The sequence below is a fragment of the Parus major genome, chromosome 3 (genome assembly GCF_001522545.3).
Source record: "Parus major isolate Abel chromosome 3, Parus_major1.1, whole genome shotgun sequence".
NCBI lineage: Eukaryota > Metazoa > Chordata > Aves > Passeriformes > Paridae > Parus > Parus major.
Genome location: NC_031770.1, coordinates 9,315,484 through 9,330,335, shown reverse-complemented (window position 1 = coordinate 9,330,335; position 14,852 = coordinate 9,315,484). Strand labels below are relative to the sequence as shown.

Below are 14,852 nucleotides of genomic sequence, written 5' to 3'. Positions count from 1 at the left end.
CAGTCACAGTAGTTAAAAAAGAGAGCTGGGTGATCTGAGTCACTTTCTGGATAAGCCTGAAGTAAGTTCCTGCTCTGAACATGCATTTGAAAAATGCTGGCCTGGAGAAAGGGAAGAGGAAGGAGATGACTTGTGAAAAGCAGGATGCCTGAGAAAGAGTTGTACCATTGCTGCAACCCACAGAGAGACCAGAACCAGCTGATAGTAACAGACCGTAGACAGACCTTAAACCTGCTCTGGCACACATTTTTAGTTCTGAAATAGTGATGAGACTTCTGTGAAAAACACCTGTGATAACTACATCTCCCTTGTCTAGCTCCACTAATGTGGTTCAGCAGGGGTGAATCAGCCCCCCTTACTATGTTGTAACTCTCTTAAAACTAAAAGCCTGCTGCTTTGGTTTTTGTTTCTGATCTTCACCAGGGACCGAACCACCACAGTTGTCAATGTGGAAGGGGATGCCCTGGGAGCGGGCATCCTTAATTACCTGAACGAAAAAGACAAGAAAGAGAGAGAGCAGGAGCTAAAGGAAGTCACCGTAGAAGCAGTTGCAAACAGCAAGTCTGAAGCGGAAACGTCACCTTTGGTAACCCACAAAAACCCAGTCTCCAACACAAGCAGCACAGCAGACCCTGAATCCAAGGAATCAGTATTGTGAACTCGAGGCCGCTCGTCAAGACCAGTCCTAGAAGTGGCCCAGGGACTTACCAACGCACCCAGACGTTTGCAGTGCGACCAGGGGCTGGATGGCTCTTGGAAGTGCTCAGTTCCAGTCTGTTTTGAAATATGCTGGCCTGGGGAAGGGGAGGGAGGTGGGGTGGACAGAGAAGGGGTGCTGAGAAGGAACACTCGCTTTATAATAGTATTTTGATAGTTTGTGTGTGTACATGTATACGTGTTGCGCGTGCACACTTGTGTACATGTATGTGAGAACTGCCATTGAGGCTTCTGGTGTAACAAGACTTCCATTAGTGACGGCTCAGATGGGTTGAAGGTAGGAAGGTAGACATACCCAGTATGTGCTTATTGTAGGGAAAAATTAGTAAGCTTATTTTTGCTGCTGTTTGAATGGAGAAGCAGTCTAGAAACTCCAGAGTGGGTAAAAATGTTGCTTAAATTTGTTTTCTAGCCTGGAAACACTGACCATTACAGCCATGATATGAAGCAACATTTTTCTCCCACTCCCCTTCCTCTCATGTTCTCCAATCCATTAAAAACATTGAACATGTCCTTAAAACCAGCTGTTTTCTATTTTTAATGTTTTTTTTTGTTGTTGTTTCATACCTAAATTAATAGCTTATAGAGATCTGTTTCATTCTCCCATTTCATTGCAGCTCATAGCAGCTTTCCTACCTTTTGGTGAATAACTCCCAAACTGTGGGACCAAACAGAGATGTTCATGCAGATCAAGGATTGGTTTCCTCCTTTCCTCTAACCAAGCTGTTAAGGAAAAAATCCAGAGGAAGCACAAATTTTGTTCAAGTCAACCCTTTGGGGCTGAAAAAAATGTAGAGTCTGTTCCAGCCTTAGTATGTCTGAAAGAGGTTTGCCTGTGACAACATCCATAAATGCAGACATCAGTTCCCTTCATGAAAACACATGATCCTCTGTTAGCACACCCTGTCTTGTTCATGTTTATTTAATGGGTCTATCCAAACAGTTTTAGTCATACTCTCTTCCAGCTAAATTGAATAGGGGAGGAAAAATTCTGAACACACATCATGTGGAAACTAATGACGGGCAAGTCTGAGTCTTGGCTTGAAAAGGGAAGAGAAGAGGTGAGTTTATAATCCTAGTGATCTCTGTGTGGGAGCTGGCTACCTGTTCCTGCTAGGAGTTTAGTCCTGCCATAAGTGTTCTTCTGGCAGCAATTTACTTTTAGTAGTTGTGGGTAGTGCTGAGCCAGGGTAATGCTTTAATGGCAGATGGTAACCTTTGCTTAAGGCTCAGGCACATGCTTCTGGATTCTTACTCCTCCTTTTTGCCTTTACAGTGTCCTTGAATTTACATCCCAAACCTGAATAGAGTCTGGCAAACTCATTGCAAAGATCCTGTTGATTTATATTGGCTCTTTGGATGTTAATAGTTAAAAAATTATGACTGCACAGGCCAAGATTTGCTTGGACTTGTGATGTTTTCCCTTGGCTACTTAACAAGAGAATGCATGTGGTCCATCTCCACACTTAATTCAACAATATATATTTACTCTTAGCTTTGATATAAAGTAATGCTAAAGTCTCCTTTTTTCTTGCTCCTGTCTTGCTTCAGAGGAATCTATCTTGGAAAGATATCAGCACTAGGAAGAGGCAATTCCAATTGCATAGCAGCAAACCTTCCTTTGCAAAGCATCCCTTCTGGTAAAGGGACACAATGAATTTTGCAGAAAGATGCTCAGAGATGCGTACATCATGACTGGCTGTGCACTGGAGCCATGCAGACAATCCAAGTAGGAAAGGATTAGTCAGCCCACTGGGAAACTGCAGGTGGAGTTTCTTTTTAACCAGTTTATTTTTAATCATGTCCACAGAATGTGGTCATTCCTTGGCTTATCTTCAAAATGGAAGGAGACAAACACAATTCTGTAGGGATGTCTTTTGCCCAACAGATCAACTTTGCATTTCTTCCTGTTAGAATCATCCCGACTCCTTTCAACTCAGGAAACCAAAAGCACATTTTTAAGTCTAAATATCTCTTTGAAATATCTAAATGCACCAAAACACCAGGTACTTTGATTTTAAAATAGTATAAGGATGTCTCAAGGAAGCTGAAAATCCTGACTGTCCCCTGTGGGCTGTGTTCTGTAGTTGGATTTTATCCCTCATCAGATGTTTAGCTCCTGTGCTTTTGTGAGACCCCCTGGAGTACTGTGTACAGTTCTGGTGTTCCCAATGTAAGGACATGGAACTGTTGGAGCAAGTCCAGAGGAGGGCCATGAAGAGGATGGGACCACATCCACTGCAAATACAGGCTGACAGAGTGGGGGCTGTTCAGCCCAGAGAAGAGAAGGTTCCACTGCAGCCTTCCAGTATCTGAAGGGACCTACAGAGAAGCCAGAGAGGGGCTTTGTCAAGAACTGTAGTGATGGGACAAAGAGCAGTGGGTACAAACTAAAAGAGATGAAATTTATGCTAGATATTAATTAATTTTTTTTTTTACAGTGGGGGTGGTGAGACATTGGAACAGGCTGCCCAGGGAGGTTGTGGATACCCCAACCCTGACAGTGTTCAAAGCCAGGCTGGATAAGGCCTTGAGTAACCTGGTCTGTCCCTGCACATGTCAGGGGGATTGGAACTGAGTGATATTTAAAGTCCATTCCAACCCCTCAACCTTCTGTGGTTCTGTGATTCTCTCCCTCACTGTGACACATGCAGCTAGGATCAGGACTTGAGGGCAGCACTAAAATAACAATTCATGAAGCATCACAGCACCATTTCAAAGAAGAACACATCTAAATTTTTATTTTATTTTATTTTTTTACCCACAGGTAAAAGCACTGCCCTGGGCAAACCCAAAGGCTGGGCTTCCTTGCAAGTCAGCACTTTGCCATTGCCGAATGATCCTTCTTCCCTATGGTGCTGCAGCCAGAGCGTGCCTTTTCCTTTTAGCAGCATCCTATAGGCTGTGGCACATTGTTCCTGACAGGGGATGGAAAATTAAAGCAAATACCCCAGTATTGGTATTTTCCAATAGCAATGTAAAAGCTCAGAGTCTTCACTGAACACTTCTCCAGTCCCCACTAGTGGATTGCCATGTTTTGCATCATGTGAATGTCTAGTCCCAGGTAAAGCTTGTTAGAGCAGTTGGATTTAAGGAGGTCTGATCATTCTCATAGCAGGAATTTAATCAAGGAAATCTGACATTCCTTCTCTTGGAAACAGATATCATAGGATTTATATGAACCATGAGTATTCAGCTCTTAACCTGCCAGAAATCTGTAGTTTTACAGAAGCTCTACTTTAGACTTAAAAATATGCCAGTTCTTTTGTTGTTTGTGCAGAACAAGAGGGATCTATGGAAGCAGGGTGCTGCTTGTCAGAATATCTTGTTGGCCATTTTTTTTATCATTTGTGTCAGAATTTACGTTTCTTATTTTTTTTTGTGTTGTTCCCATTCCTCACAATAGCTGTGATGCATTCTAGAACTCTCTACCTGGATTGTTTTCTTAAGGAAGGAATATGAGAGATCCAATATTGCCCTCTTTCTTTCAGACTGTAAAAAATTACACATTCCAACAACTGCCACTGTAACAATGTGCATCCTAGTGGAAAGCCTGATGAAATAGAAGACTTGCCATTTGCTTTAAATGGTCAGGGTCTTCAAGAAAGGCCACTGAGAGAAAAATGAGAGGGAAGTTGAGGGATATGCATTTGAGATGCTGTTCTTGACCTGCAGTGTAAATGTGTTACACTGGGAGCTTCCTGTTCCAGGAGGCTGTGAGCTGAGAAGGCTCCAGGAGCCTTGCAGGTGCAGCCAGGGGTACCTGCTCTGCTCTGCTCTGCTCTTAGCCAGGCACTCCACAAATCTGGTGCCAAGTGTGGTACTTAACTCCAATGTCTCTTGACTGGACATACATTTCTGTTCTCCTGACACAGCTGTAAGTTGGAAACCTGTAGTCAATTGTGTTTTTTGGGTTTTTTTAAGAGGAATGAAGTTCCTCTTAAATAGAAGAAATACAAAACACTACTTTTCTATTTGATTTTAGGTTGGATTTTTCGTTGTTTTTGTCTTTTTTCTGGAAGGTACAAGTTCTCTCCTCAGCTCATGTCCTACCCTCTTTTGAGAGAAGTATATGGAAATCACATGGTATGTTTCTTGGGGTGTCCTGTGCAAAGCCAGGAGTTAGACTCAATGATCCTCATGGGTCTCTTCCAACTCAGTGGATTCTATGTTTCTATGAAATACTGAAGAGTTTGCAAGCCTTTTTTCAGTGAAGTTTCTTTGACCATTTTGAACCATCTTTTATTTCTTCTGTAGGAATGACATTTCACTCCGTGCTTCATCACTGCCTCCTGGAATACTCTATGCTCTTTTTATGTTTCAGTGCCTCAGGAATAAATGGAAGAATGCAGAGAGTTTTGAGAGCTCCATTTTGCATTCTGCCTTGCTCCTGCCCTGAACTCAGCAGAGGTTCGTGAGCCTTGGTAATTCAGAGTTGCTCCGAGAGTTCAGAGCAGTATGTGTCACTCACATTGAGAAAGGTGCGTGTTCTGTGCTTTGACATGTGGCTGTAGCCTGAAAAACTGTAGTGGGCAGTGGAAGGTGCCAGGACTTGACTCTTCTTGGGTATTTTCAGTAAAGATCTTGTATTCCTACAAGCTTTAGCTGAGTCTTGGTGTTGGTAATTGCACTACAGGACTTGGTAATTGCAAAGAACTTCAAACTCTTCTGGGGACGTCCCTTGCAGTCAGGATGGCTTTTGTGTTGAGAATGGACTAGAGCCAATCCCAGGGCTTCCCCTGCTGGGATGTGACAAACAGGACTGTGTCCTTCAGATATCAGAGATGTGGAGCCAGCCAAAGTACCACATCAATTGGTGAAACAATCTCTGCTTTGTCTTTTCTGGTTAGTCCTGAGGAGGCAATGGCCCTGAGCTAGAGATGGTGAGAGATTGGAGGGGAGGGTGTGAGGGGTAGGAAGGTTTTCCTGGTGCTTGCTCTGTTCCCATACTCTTCCCTGGGCATTTGCTGTGGCTGGTGCCAGGTGTGGACATGACCCAGTGTCACCATTCCTATTCTCCTGTGGTTCCTCTTTATTTTGCAGCAAGAACAATGAAATCTGAGGTATTTAGGCAGTTCTTCTTTCAGTCAAGTCAAAGTCCCTGTAATCTCTGTGACTGAGCACCCAGCCACATGTTGTAGGTTGTGTCCTCAAGAGCCTGCAAAAGGGACAAAACCACCACCTCTTCTGCAAAGATTTGGAGCATTGGTCAACAGTCCAGGCTAAATCTGCACTCTGGTCCTCTGCTAACACAGTGCATTTCTGCAGCCACTGTAAAGGATCATCCTGTTGGAAATGATAATTTTTAATCCTGACCCTCCCACAGGCAGTGAGCAGTGGGCCTCAGTCAAAAGACCAACATACAAACTCTCACCAAAGAAAAATTGTCACATCTAGATTGATTTAACAGAGCCTTGGCAGTTCATGATCACAGAGCTGCCTGTAATGACTGATCTGGTGACAGATAAACAGCACAGAATTAGGCAGATTGCCTTAGTCCTATACCTGTGCTTCCTTTTCTGTAAATCAGTTTACAGATATTTACGTGTCTCTCACAGGCTGTAGTGTGGAAGATAGTTGCAATGTTTAGAAAGCACTCTTAAGACACAGAGCAGTAAAGCTTGAAGAGTAATGAACTTCTCAAAAATCTGAAAGGAATCAAATAATGAAAGTATGCAGAGTTGCATTGTGCTAGAGGAGGAATGACTGATGGAAAGGAGATCAGGTGGCTGCATTTTCTGGGTAATTCAGGGGGAGCAGGGGAGCTAGTGTCAGTGTGAGGTGCAGTTCAGAAAATGGATGTGACTTAGTCAAGGACAACACAGTGCCCTGTTCTATCTTCTGCCTCTTTCCATCTCCACCTGCCATGCCATGAAAGCTTAGGCTCAGGTAAATTACCAGACATCACCATGGATTCAACATCTAAACTGGGAGTCTTGACAGCTTAGTTCCTGACTAGTTTCAGTGGGAGAAAGAGCTTTTCAGCTCAAAGAACAAGTTGTCTTGTTGTCAGCATGAGTGACAAAGGTGGAGAAAAAGAAGGAAGGGCTGGAAGGCTGCAGGAGCACCATCACAGAAGACAGGGTAAGCAAGAGGATAAAGAAGCATCTTTCCTTGGCATTTTGATATGGATAGGATCAAAGAGGCTGCAGGCATTTGTCTGGCATGTAGCAGAGACAACACAAATCCCTGCCTGCTGCTTGGGCGGGATTTGCAGGGAGAGGCAGGAGTGCTGAAGTTTCTGAAGTGCAACAAGGCAGCACGCAGAGGGCCAGCGTGGAGCTCTGATAAGCTGCTGCTGGCTGCTGGCCATGACCAGAGGAACAGCAGTACAGTTCTGGATCAGGGATTGACCCACATTCCTCCTTGCAGGATAGCTAGGACAAATGCTCCTCAGATAAATTCGTGGAGACCATTATTCTCCGAGGACAAAGACCAACTTGTTATCTGTGGGAGCATATTGATGAAAGCCATGCTCACTTGCTGCTTCAGTTTCTGGCAGGAGGGAAAAGGGTTTGACAAATGATCTAAAACTTTTTCCAGGCATTGGGCAACACATTGAGACAGTTGCCCCTGAATATTTTAACTCTGACAATAAGTGATCAAGAGCCTTATTTGGCTCCCGTAGGTCTTCACATCTGAGCACTGTCTTGGGAAGTTAATGTTAACACAGAATTTGTTCTCTGCATGGGGTCTTTACAGACATTTGTGACCAGCAGGCATCAGTTCACAGCTGCACAAGTGAATGAATACAGAAAAAGGTGAAAGAACTCTCTCTTGAGTCACATGAAAAGTTGCCAAGCCAGCTAGGAGCAGATTCTGAGTCCCAAAGCCAGGTTCATTGTTAGCTAACAATTATCACCTCCTTAAAAAAATCCACATCTGAGGGTTTATAAATATATTTGATTCTGTATGGATTTTAAGAGGAAAAGAAAAAAAATCTTTTATTCAAGAGTTCACAGTGTGGTTACTTATCAAATTATATCTCAGTGTCAGCAGATGCATCATCCTTAAGAGTTAGGAAATCTCATTTGTATTTAACCTCAGATCTTGGTGCCAGCAGGAGGTGAGGACTGTGGACATTTCAACAGGCCAACAGCCCTTATGTAAAACCCTACTCAAGAAACATTTATACTTTTCTCCCAAGGCCACAAATGTTGCTTGTAAGGCAAGCAGAGCTACCAACAGGACCCAGCATGGAGAAATGGATTTTGAGCCAACTCTGTTGTAATGCAAAGTTAACGGTGTGGTTTTAAGCCACAAAGACCAAGAAATTTGGTATTAGATGTTCCTTAGGATAGCTTTCACTTGCTCCTTCTGGTAAAACAACACTGAGAAAGTAATGCTCTTCCTTGCCAAGCATGTATTTAGTAACTGAAACTAAACTGCATATGGCATCTGTGTGCGACTTAATTGTAGTTACATGTTGCAGAAAGAAATGACTAAGGGAACTCTACTCTCAAGGAATTGTTTATACATCTGAAGCCCACAGAAAGAGTTGTGCTTAACCATAAAAAAATACTCCAGATATTAACTGGTTTGGATTGTAGCTTTTTAAGAACCAGAAGGAATGCCACTAAAAGGACAGGCAGAGCCTTCACTGATCTGCATTGATGTAATTTCCTGAGCTTTCCATGGTTTCTGGATTTCTGATGGAGATACCTCCACAGCAGCATAGAGGAATGGTCTGGGCCTTTAAAGATGATCATTATCAGCAAAGCAGCAGTAAAGCAATGCTTTTAAAACTTCTTTGCTGTAACTAAAGGTATTTTACTTATTCTTATGATGTGGTGCCTCTAATAAAAAAGCGTTTTCCTAGTGGTTGGTGTTGATGCAGAAGGCAACTTCCTCATGTTTTGTTCAGTTTACCTTCTCCATATCCCTCCTGCAGAGACTGTTGTGTTCCTTGGAGTCTGCCCAGATCCCAGCAGGATCAGGCTCCTATAGTACATAGATCAAACTTAAAGATATTCTGGCCCCATGTGAGGACAGGGAGTGTTTCCTGCCCTTTAGGAGGGGACAGAGATGTGGTTTCAGCTTTGGAGAGTGTCTGGACTGAACAGACCCTGCTTCATTAAAGCAATACTTTAATGACATTTTACACTAAATTAGTCAAATAATTATGACCAAGGTGGCCCAGCCATCACTGCCTCCTTGCTCTGCTCCACAGCAGATGTTCTGTTGACTTGTCTTCCCTGAAGGCCACTGTGGAGGTGATGTGTTTGCCATCCATGAGAATTCCATTCTTTTAAGAACGCAGTCTTATTTAGACATCCTCAGTTATTATCCTGTCTGCACTCTCGTAAGGTGGTGCTGTATGGGATGGAGACCATGTGTAGCACTGCAAGTAGCTGAGCAAACCTCTGCTCCTCAACTGCTTCTTGGTTACAGCAAACTGAGACTGACTCACACTCCGTGAGGATGAAGACTTTGATTAGATTTTGATTAATCCCTCAGATTCAGGGATAGCAGGACCACCCCTGCACATGAGGAGTCCCCTTCTGCCTTACTATCCTTAAAGGTGCCTTGTCCTGGTTCTCTTCAGGACAAATTCCAAGTTGCTGTTTGGCTTTCAATATTACTATGCACCAAAGCTGAAAGACTCCATTATCCCTGGAGACAGGAGGGAGAATGTGATGTCCTAGTGTGAGACAAGGAAAATGGTTTTCTTTTCTTTATCCTGTGAGCTCTCTGGCAGCAATCCTGCAGTGTGTATGTGTGTGTGTGCTTTTATTTCTACCTGAACACAAATTGCTCTAATTAGGAGGGAGGATTATTGTATTTTTATATGCTAAACCATTTGATTAATTACTTTAATAAAAAGAAAGATGAACTCTGAAATTCACTGTCATCCACTCCAGTACAATCCAGTATCACTGATATACAAAGGTATCTGCCTTCAGGTCAGAACCTTGTGCTTAGAGTAACCACTCCATTGAGGAAGTGTCTGTGCCATGTGGGTGTGTTGATCCTTTTGTGCATCAGTAGCTGTTCCTCTTTTAAAGCTGTGGGTTTCACCCATGTGACTCTGCATCAGCCTTTCCGTTGTCTCCCAAAGACAAATGTACGTGCACATATGCAAAAAAAAGACCATACTGCTGTGTCTGGGGGTGTGTGACCCTGGGGCAGATGTTACAGATGTTTGTTGTGTGCTGTACCCTTTGGAGTAAGAGCTCCCTGCCTACCTGGGGAGCAGCCAGTCCTGTGGCTCGGGTTGGGATGGTTGGTTGTATTAGGAGGGTGACACAATGGGATACTCTTTTTTTTTTTTCCCCTTCTCTCATGGAAATGTATATTTGTTCTCTCTTTGTGTAGCTTCTCAAACTAAAATAAACACCACCCCAAACAGAATCCATGTTTCCATCTTTGTCTGGAGAACACCTGGGCTTTTATTTGGATCAGCCTTGCACAGGCAGTGGGACATCCTGCTGGACCAGGCTGTTCCACCTGAGCAAAGACTCCTTTGGAAATGCCCCTGGATGGGAATTGTGCAGTTTGGTGTTTGGTTCCACTTTCCCAGACCCTGCCTTTTGCTGGCATGCTGGTGTCACTGATTGTCAGTGTTTAAACCTTTCCCTGCTGGCATTTCTCCAAGCCCTCTGCACAGGTACTGAGCTCTGAAGGGCCTTTGGGAGAGCCTGGATTGGAAGTTATGCAGTGGTGGGGTGGAAGGACTGACAGACACACCTGCTGCCCTTCTGCCAAGCCAACTGACTTTGTTCCATGGAGAAGGATTGAGAGTAATCATTAGGAAATGCTTTCCAATAGGCAGCCAGGCTGGTAAGTTCAGGGTAATTTTAGATTTGCCATACAGCCCATCCAAGCAGTGTGCTGGTCTCAGAATTGGGGGCCTGGGTTTGCCATCTGAGTTTGGTACCGCTTTTCCATTAATAGCTTATATATCTCCAAAGGGTGGAGTCTGTCCTGAGGTGCATACACAAAACTTCACAAATCCAGGGAAAAACATCTAATGTTGTAAGTGTAGATTGGTTAGTTTCAACCATTAAACTCCCAGAACAAATAAACAAGGGGGCAAAATTCACAAGAATTGCAAGCACCGAAAGAAAAGCATAATTTGAAGGATCTGCCTGTTTATGACTTAGGAATTGTGACTGGTGTTATGCCCTGGAACGTGAATCTTACAAAACCATCAATGTGGTGGTTTCCAAGAAGCCTATCTGACTCCATGGTTGTGTTTTTGGCTTCTCACTTTCTAACTGAACCCCTGAGGAGAAATCTGGAGGAATACTAGAGCAGGGAGATGTTCTCTTGGACCAGAGCCCGGAGATGTTCACATGTCAGCTTTGCATACAGGTTTTCTGAAGTCTTCTGAGGTGGTTGTCAGAGCCATAGTGATTTGCCATTTGAAACCCATGAAGCTTTGTGAGATCCATGGAAAAGGTGGAATGATTGCTTGTCTTTAATGAGAGCTGAGCTAAGCCTCAGACTGAGTCCCAGCTGCCTCTAGCCAGACATTATTAGCACTTGTTAGGCATTATTATGGATAAAGAGATCCCTATAATATTTCAACAAAGAGATAAAAGTTGGATAAATTCTAATTAAAGTTTAATTATTTTATTCAGGTTTTCTACCACCACGTACAAATCTGGTCACCTACTTTACAACTTCTTTGTTTTGTTGGGGTTTTCTGAGGTTTTTGTTCTTGATTATTTATTTTAAGAGGAAAAAAGAGCATTTTTGGGAAAATGCTCCTCACTTCTTTCTTCTGAGCTCTAGGCAGGCAACACACATTTCTCTCATTCACATGAAAAACATTTAAAAGTAAATTTATTACAAAAGCCACTGGTATTGTTCTAACTTAATATTTGCAGAGGAAATGCAATTATGGCCAACAAGCAGATTAGTCCTTTTTCTTAATCCCCAGTTTGTCTGATTAAGGTAGATAGAATTATAGGGAAGTGCTTTGTGACTTGAACAGAAGACAATACCATTTGTTCTGCCCTGAAATGAATGGTTTGATTCACACAGGTTGTGTGGTACAGCTGCACTAAGTGGTCACCTTTAAAATGTGTAGGTTTGTTGAAAGTCAGATCTCTGCTATGTCCCCATTATGAGCACTGAAGTACCTTTGAATCATTGTAGGAGATCTTACAGAGGGGGAACGTGGTATTTATTTACATTTTAAGCTCACTGTAGCCACCTGCACCGGTTCTCTTACAGATTTCATTCATTCTCATGCAACAAGTTCAGTCCAGCCCCAATCACTTGTGTGCAACCATACATCACAAGGGATGATGCCTGTGAATTCTTCACTAAACCTCCCAGTTTTGGGGCAGTTGTTTAATAATCTTTAACAATAGTTAAAGTCAGTAGTTGTTTTGTGATGATCCTTGCTGCAGTCTCTCTTCCTGCCTGGCTGCAAGGGAGGGAAATGGGAGATGTCTATCCTGCTGTCAGAGACGAGGCTCTCCCTCAAGTGAGTTGTGTGTCCTGTGGTCTTAGCAATAGCTCAAATTATCAGTCCCAAATTATTTTTTCTGCTGTCATTTGTTATAAATTCAAGCTGTTCTTAGCCCCCCAGCTCTGCTATTTCTTCTGGCACTTTCACAAACAGATTTTTATTTGTACTAATCCAAATATTTCTTTTACAAATCTCTGTGCTGATGACTGGTTCCTGCAGATGCCAGCTCTGGTTTTCAAGAGCCTCTTGGTTCTGCTCAGGAGAACATACAAATGACAGAGGGCCAAGACATCCCATCAATTGGAATGAAAAAGAAGTTGCTCACATTTCCCCACTGAAAGCAGAAGTAAAATCTCACATTTAGTAAATAAATTTAATTCCAATTATTCACTGCCCATTATAATTCACATTGACGAAAAGTTGCCACTGCCTCTTGACCACTTAATTTCTTTCACAGCAACATGTCATCTTCCTCAAAGGAAAAGCATCTGGACCACACCAACTCCATCCCATTCACTGCCTTCTGCTCCAGGGCACCTGGCCCTGATCTGCAGCTGTGTGAGTGTTTTAGGGGGCCTGGCTAGAGGTAAGGAGGTGCTGTGAGGGAATACAAACCGCTGGAACCCCCTGTCTTTGTGGCTAGGTCTGCTATTGCTGGCCGGGCTGTTTGTGGTGTGATGGGCACATCGTGCGGCCAGAAAGGAGAAGTGCAGTTCGTGTTTGACCTTTTCCCTGAGCTAATTCCTGCCACTTGGTCCAGCTGTGCAAACAAGTGGTAAAAGGACTCAAATTGCCCAGCTGCTAGCACTGGACAACACACCCAACTCCACAATTCTATGCTGACGCTAAAATACTTGTCACTCCAGTTTTCCCTCTGTTCTTCCTTAATCCTGCCTTTCATATTTCATTTGTCAGCTGCCATGGGTGTGCTTAAGTCGTATTTTAGGTGGTTCTCCAAAGTCAGGAAGAATCAGCAGCAGCTACCTTTTTTAGGGAACATTCAGTAACAGTGCAGTGATGATCTAGAGGAGAGATGGGAAGTGTGTAGGCTTCGGACAAGTCTTCTCATGGCTTTATAAAGAAGCTAAAGCAACGTGGCTGAGCTTGAACCTGCTTATGTAGGCATTATCAGAGCCGCTGTCCAGCTGAATGACTGGATTCCTTGGGAGCCTGCTGTAGTTCCAGGACCATAAGTAGCTGATTGGTGGCTTCAAATGTCAGAACAGTGAAAATCTGCAGGCCCTACGTGGAGAAGAAGGTCTGGGAAAATGGAAAACTGCAGGGCTGAAATTCACAGCAATATCCGAAGAATTGAGGGAGAGCCTGGGAAACAGGGGCTGGAAAGAATTAATCTAGATAAGAGTAATTACCTGCACTTAGACCGCTGGGAAACGGTAGGTGAAGGAGAAGGATCAGGAAGTTGTGGGCAGTCAGAAGCAGGAGTTCTGAGCTGTGAATAAGCCAGATCCTGTTCCAGGGTGTGTAACAGGATCACAGCCCAGACTACCATACCAGTTCTGCCTAAGTACAGCCAAGCCCATGCCAGAGCTTTGGATCAGTGTTGAGTTTCAAAGAAATGTGGCCCAAAGAATGAGAATGAAGTTAAGAACAAAGAGAATGGTCCAAGATGTGGAAATCCTGACCTCTGGGGAAAGAAAAAGGGTTGTTAGCCTGCAAACACCTTTCAGAAGGCATAGGCAGACAAAATAGACTCCTAAGCAGTTTGTATGAAAACTAATTAATACTGTTATCAGTTGGGGAACAGATAGGTTTGGTCCAAGCCCTGCATTTGCTGACGTCTCATCCATCCCAAACATTTGCATTGCGAGACTGAAATTTGATGCTGGAGATGGTGCAGACGCTATGCAAGAACATATGGTGCACCTCCAGGCTTCAGGTTTCATCCCAGAGAGCTGACTGGCTTGTAGTGTGAAACCCTTCAGGGTAGAAAGAAGTAACAAACTGATGTACCAAAGAAACTGGATAAACTGCAGGTCACTGCAGTTAGGGGCATATTAAAACTCTGAATACATGCAGCTGGTGTTGATGATGGATCCAGTTCTGTGTAAAAAACATGCATATTCTCACCGTAAAGGTAACTTCTCATATATCACAAGTACCCTGCTTTCAAATCTGGTCATTGTAAGGAAGCTCTAGTTCATGTCATAGATATGGAGATTACTGCTGAATCGTTGAATCCACAGGTGCAGAGAAATCCATTGTCTAGGCTGGGAAAACCCAAGTGTGAATGAATCCTGAGATCTCAAATCAGCAAGAAAATATCCTTGTTATTCTTTGCCAGCCTTGAGTGACTTTTGGTGGGAGTTTGGCTGGGTTGACCCTGTATTATAGATCAAATAAGCCAGCTTCTCTTCAGCGAAGTTCCTAACAAAAACAGCCAGATGCCAGCAGAAAATCGCTATTGTCCTCCTGAATTTCTTAAATAACCTCTCCTTGAGATCACCAGCTGATTCCCCCCTTGTTACACCCACTCAGCCCAAGCCCGAGGGGAGGGGAACAATTTCTCGGTGCTTTGGCTGTTCCTGCAGACATCCTGGCACTTGTTTGATCGGGGGCGGAACAGGACGCAGACCTTTCCTGCCGGGGCCGAGGCCGCAGCCGGGTGCTATTCAGTTCCCAGAACAATGCCTGGCAGCTCCCGAGTAATTTAAACTGGCTAAAAACAGCCCAGCCTGGGGATGAATCATGACCC

General features: G+C 43.6%; 1 protein-coding gene across 1 annotated transcript in view; it reads left to right on the top strand.

Moving 5' to 3' along the window:
- The window catches only part of SLC1A4 (solute carrier family 1 member 4), a 33,628-nt gene extending 23,560 nt beyond the window's left edge, over window positions 1–10,068 (top strand). Inside the window, exon 8 of the mRNA XM_015622575.3 lies at window positions 424–10,068. Coding sequence (XP_015478061.1) covers window positions 424–658 — 235 coding nt within the window. The 3' untranslated portion in view covers window positions 659–10,068. The remainder of the gene's footprint in view (window positions 1–423) is intronic.
- The last annotated feature ends 4,784 nt before the right edge of the window (window positions 10,069–14,852 follow it).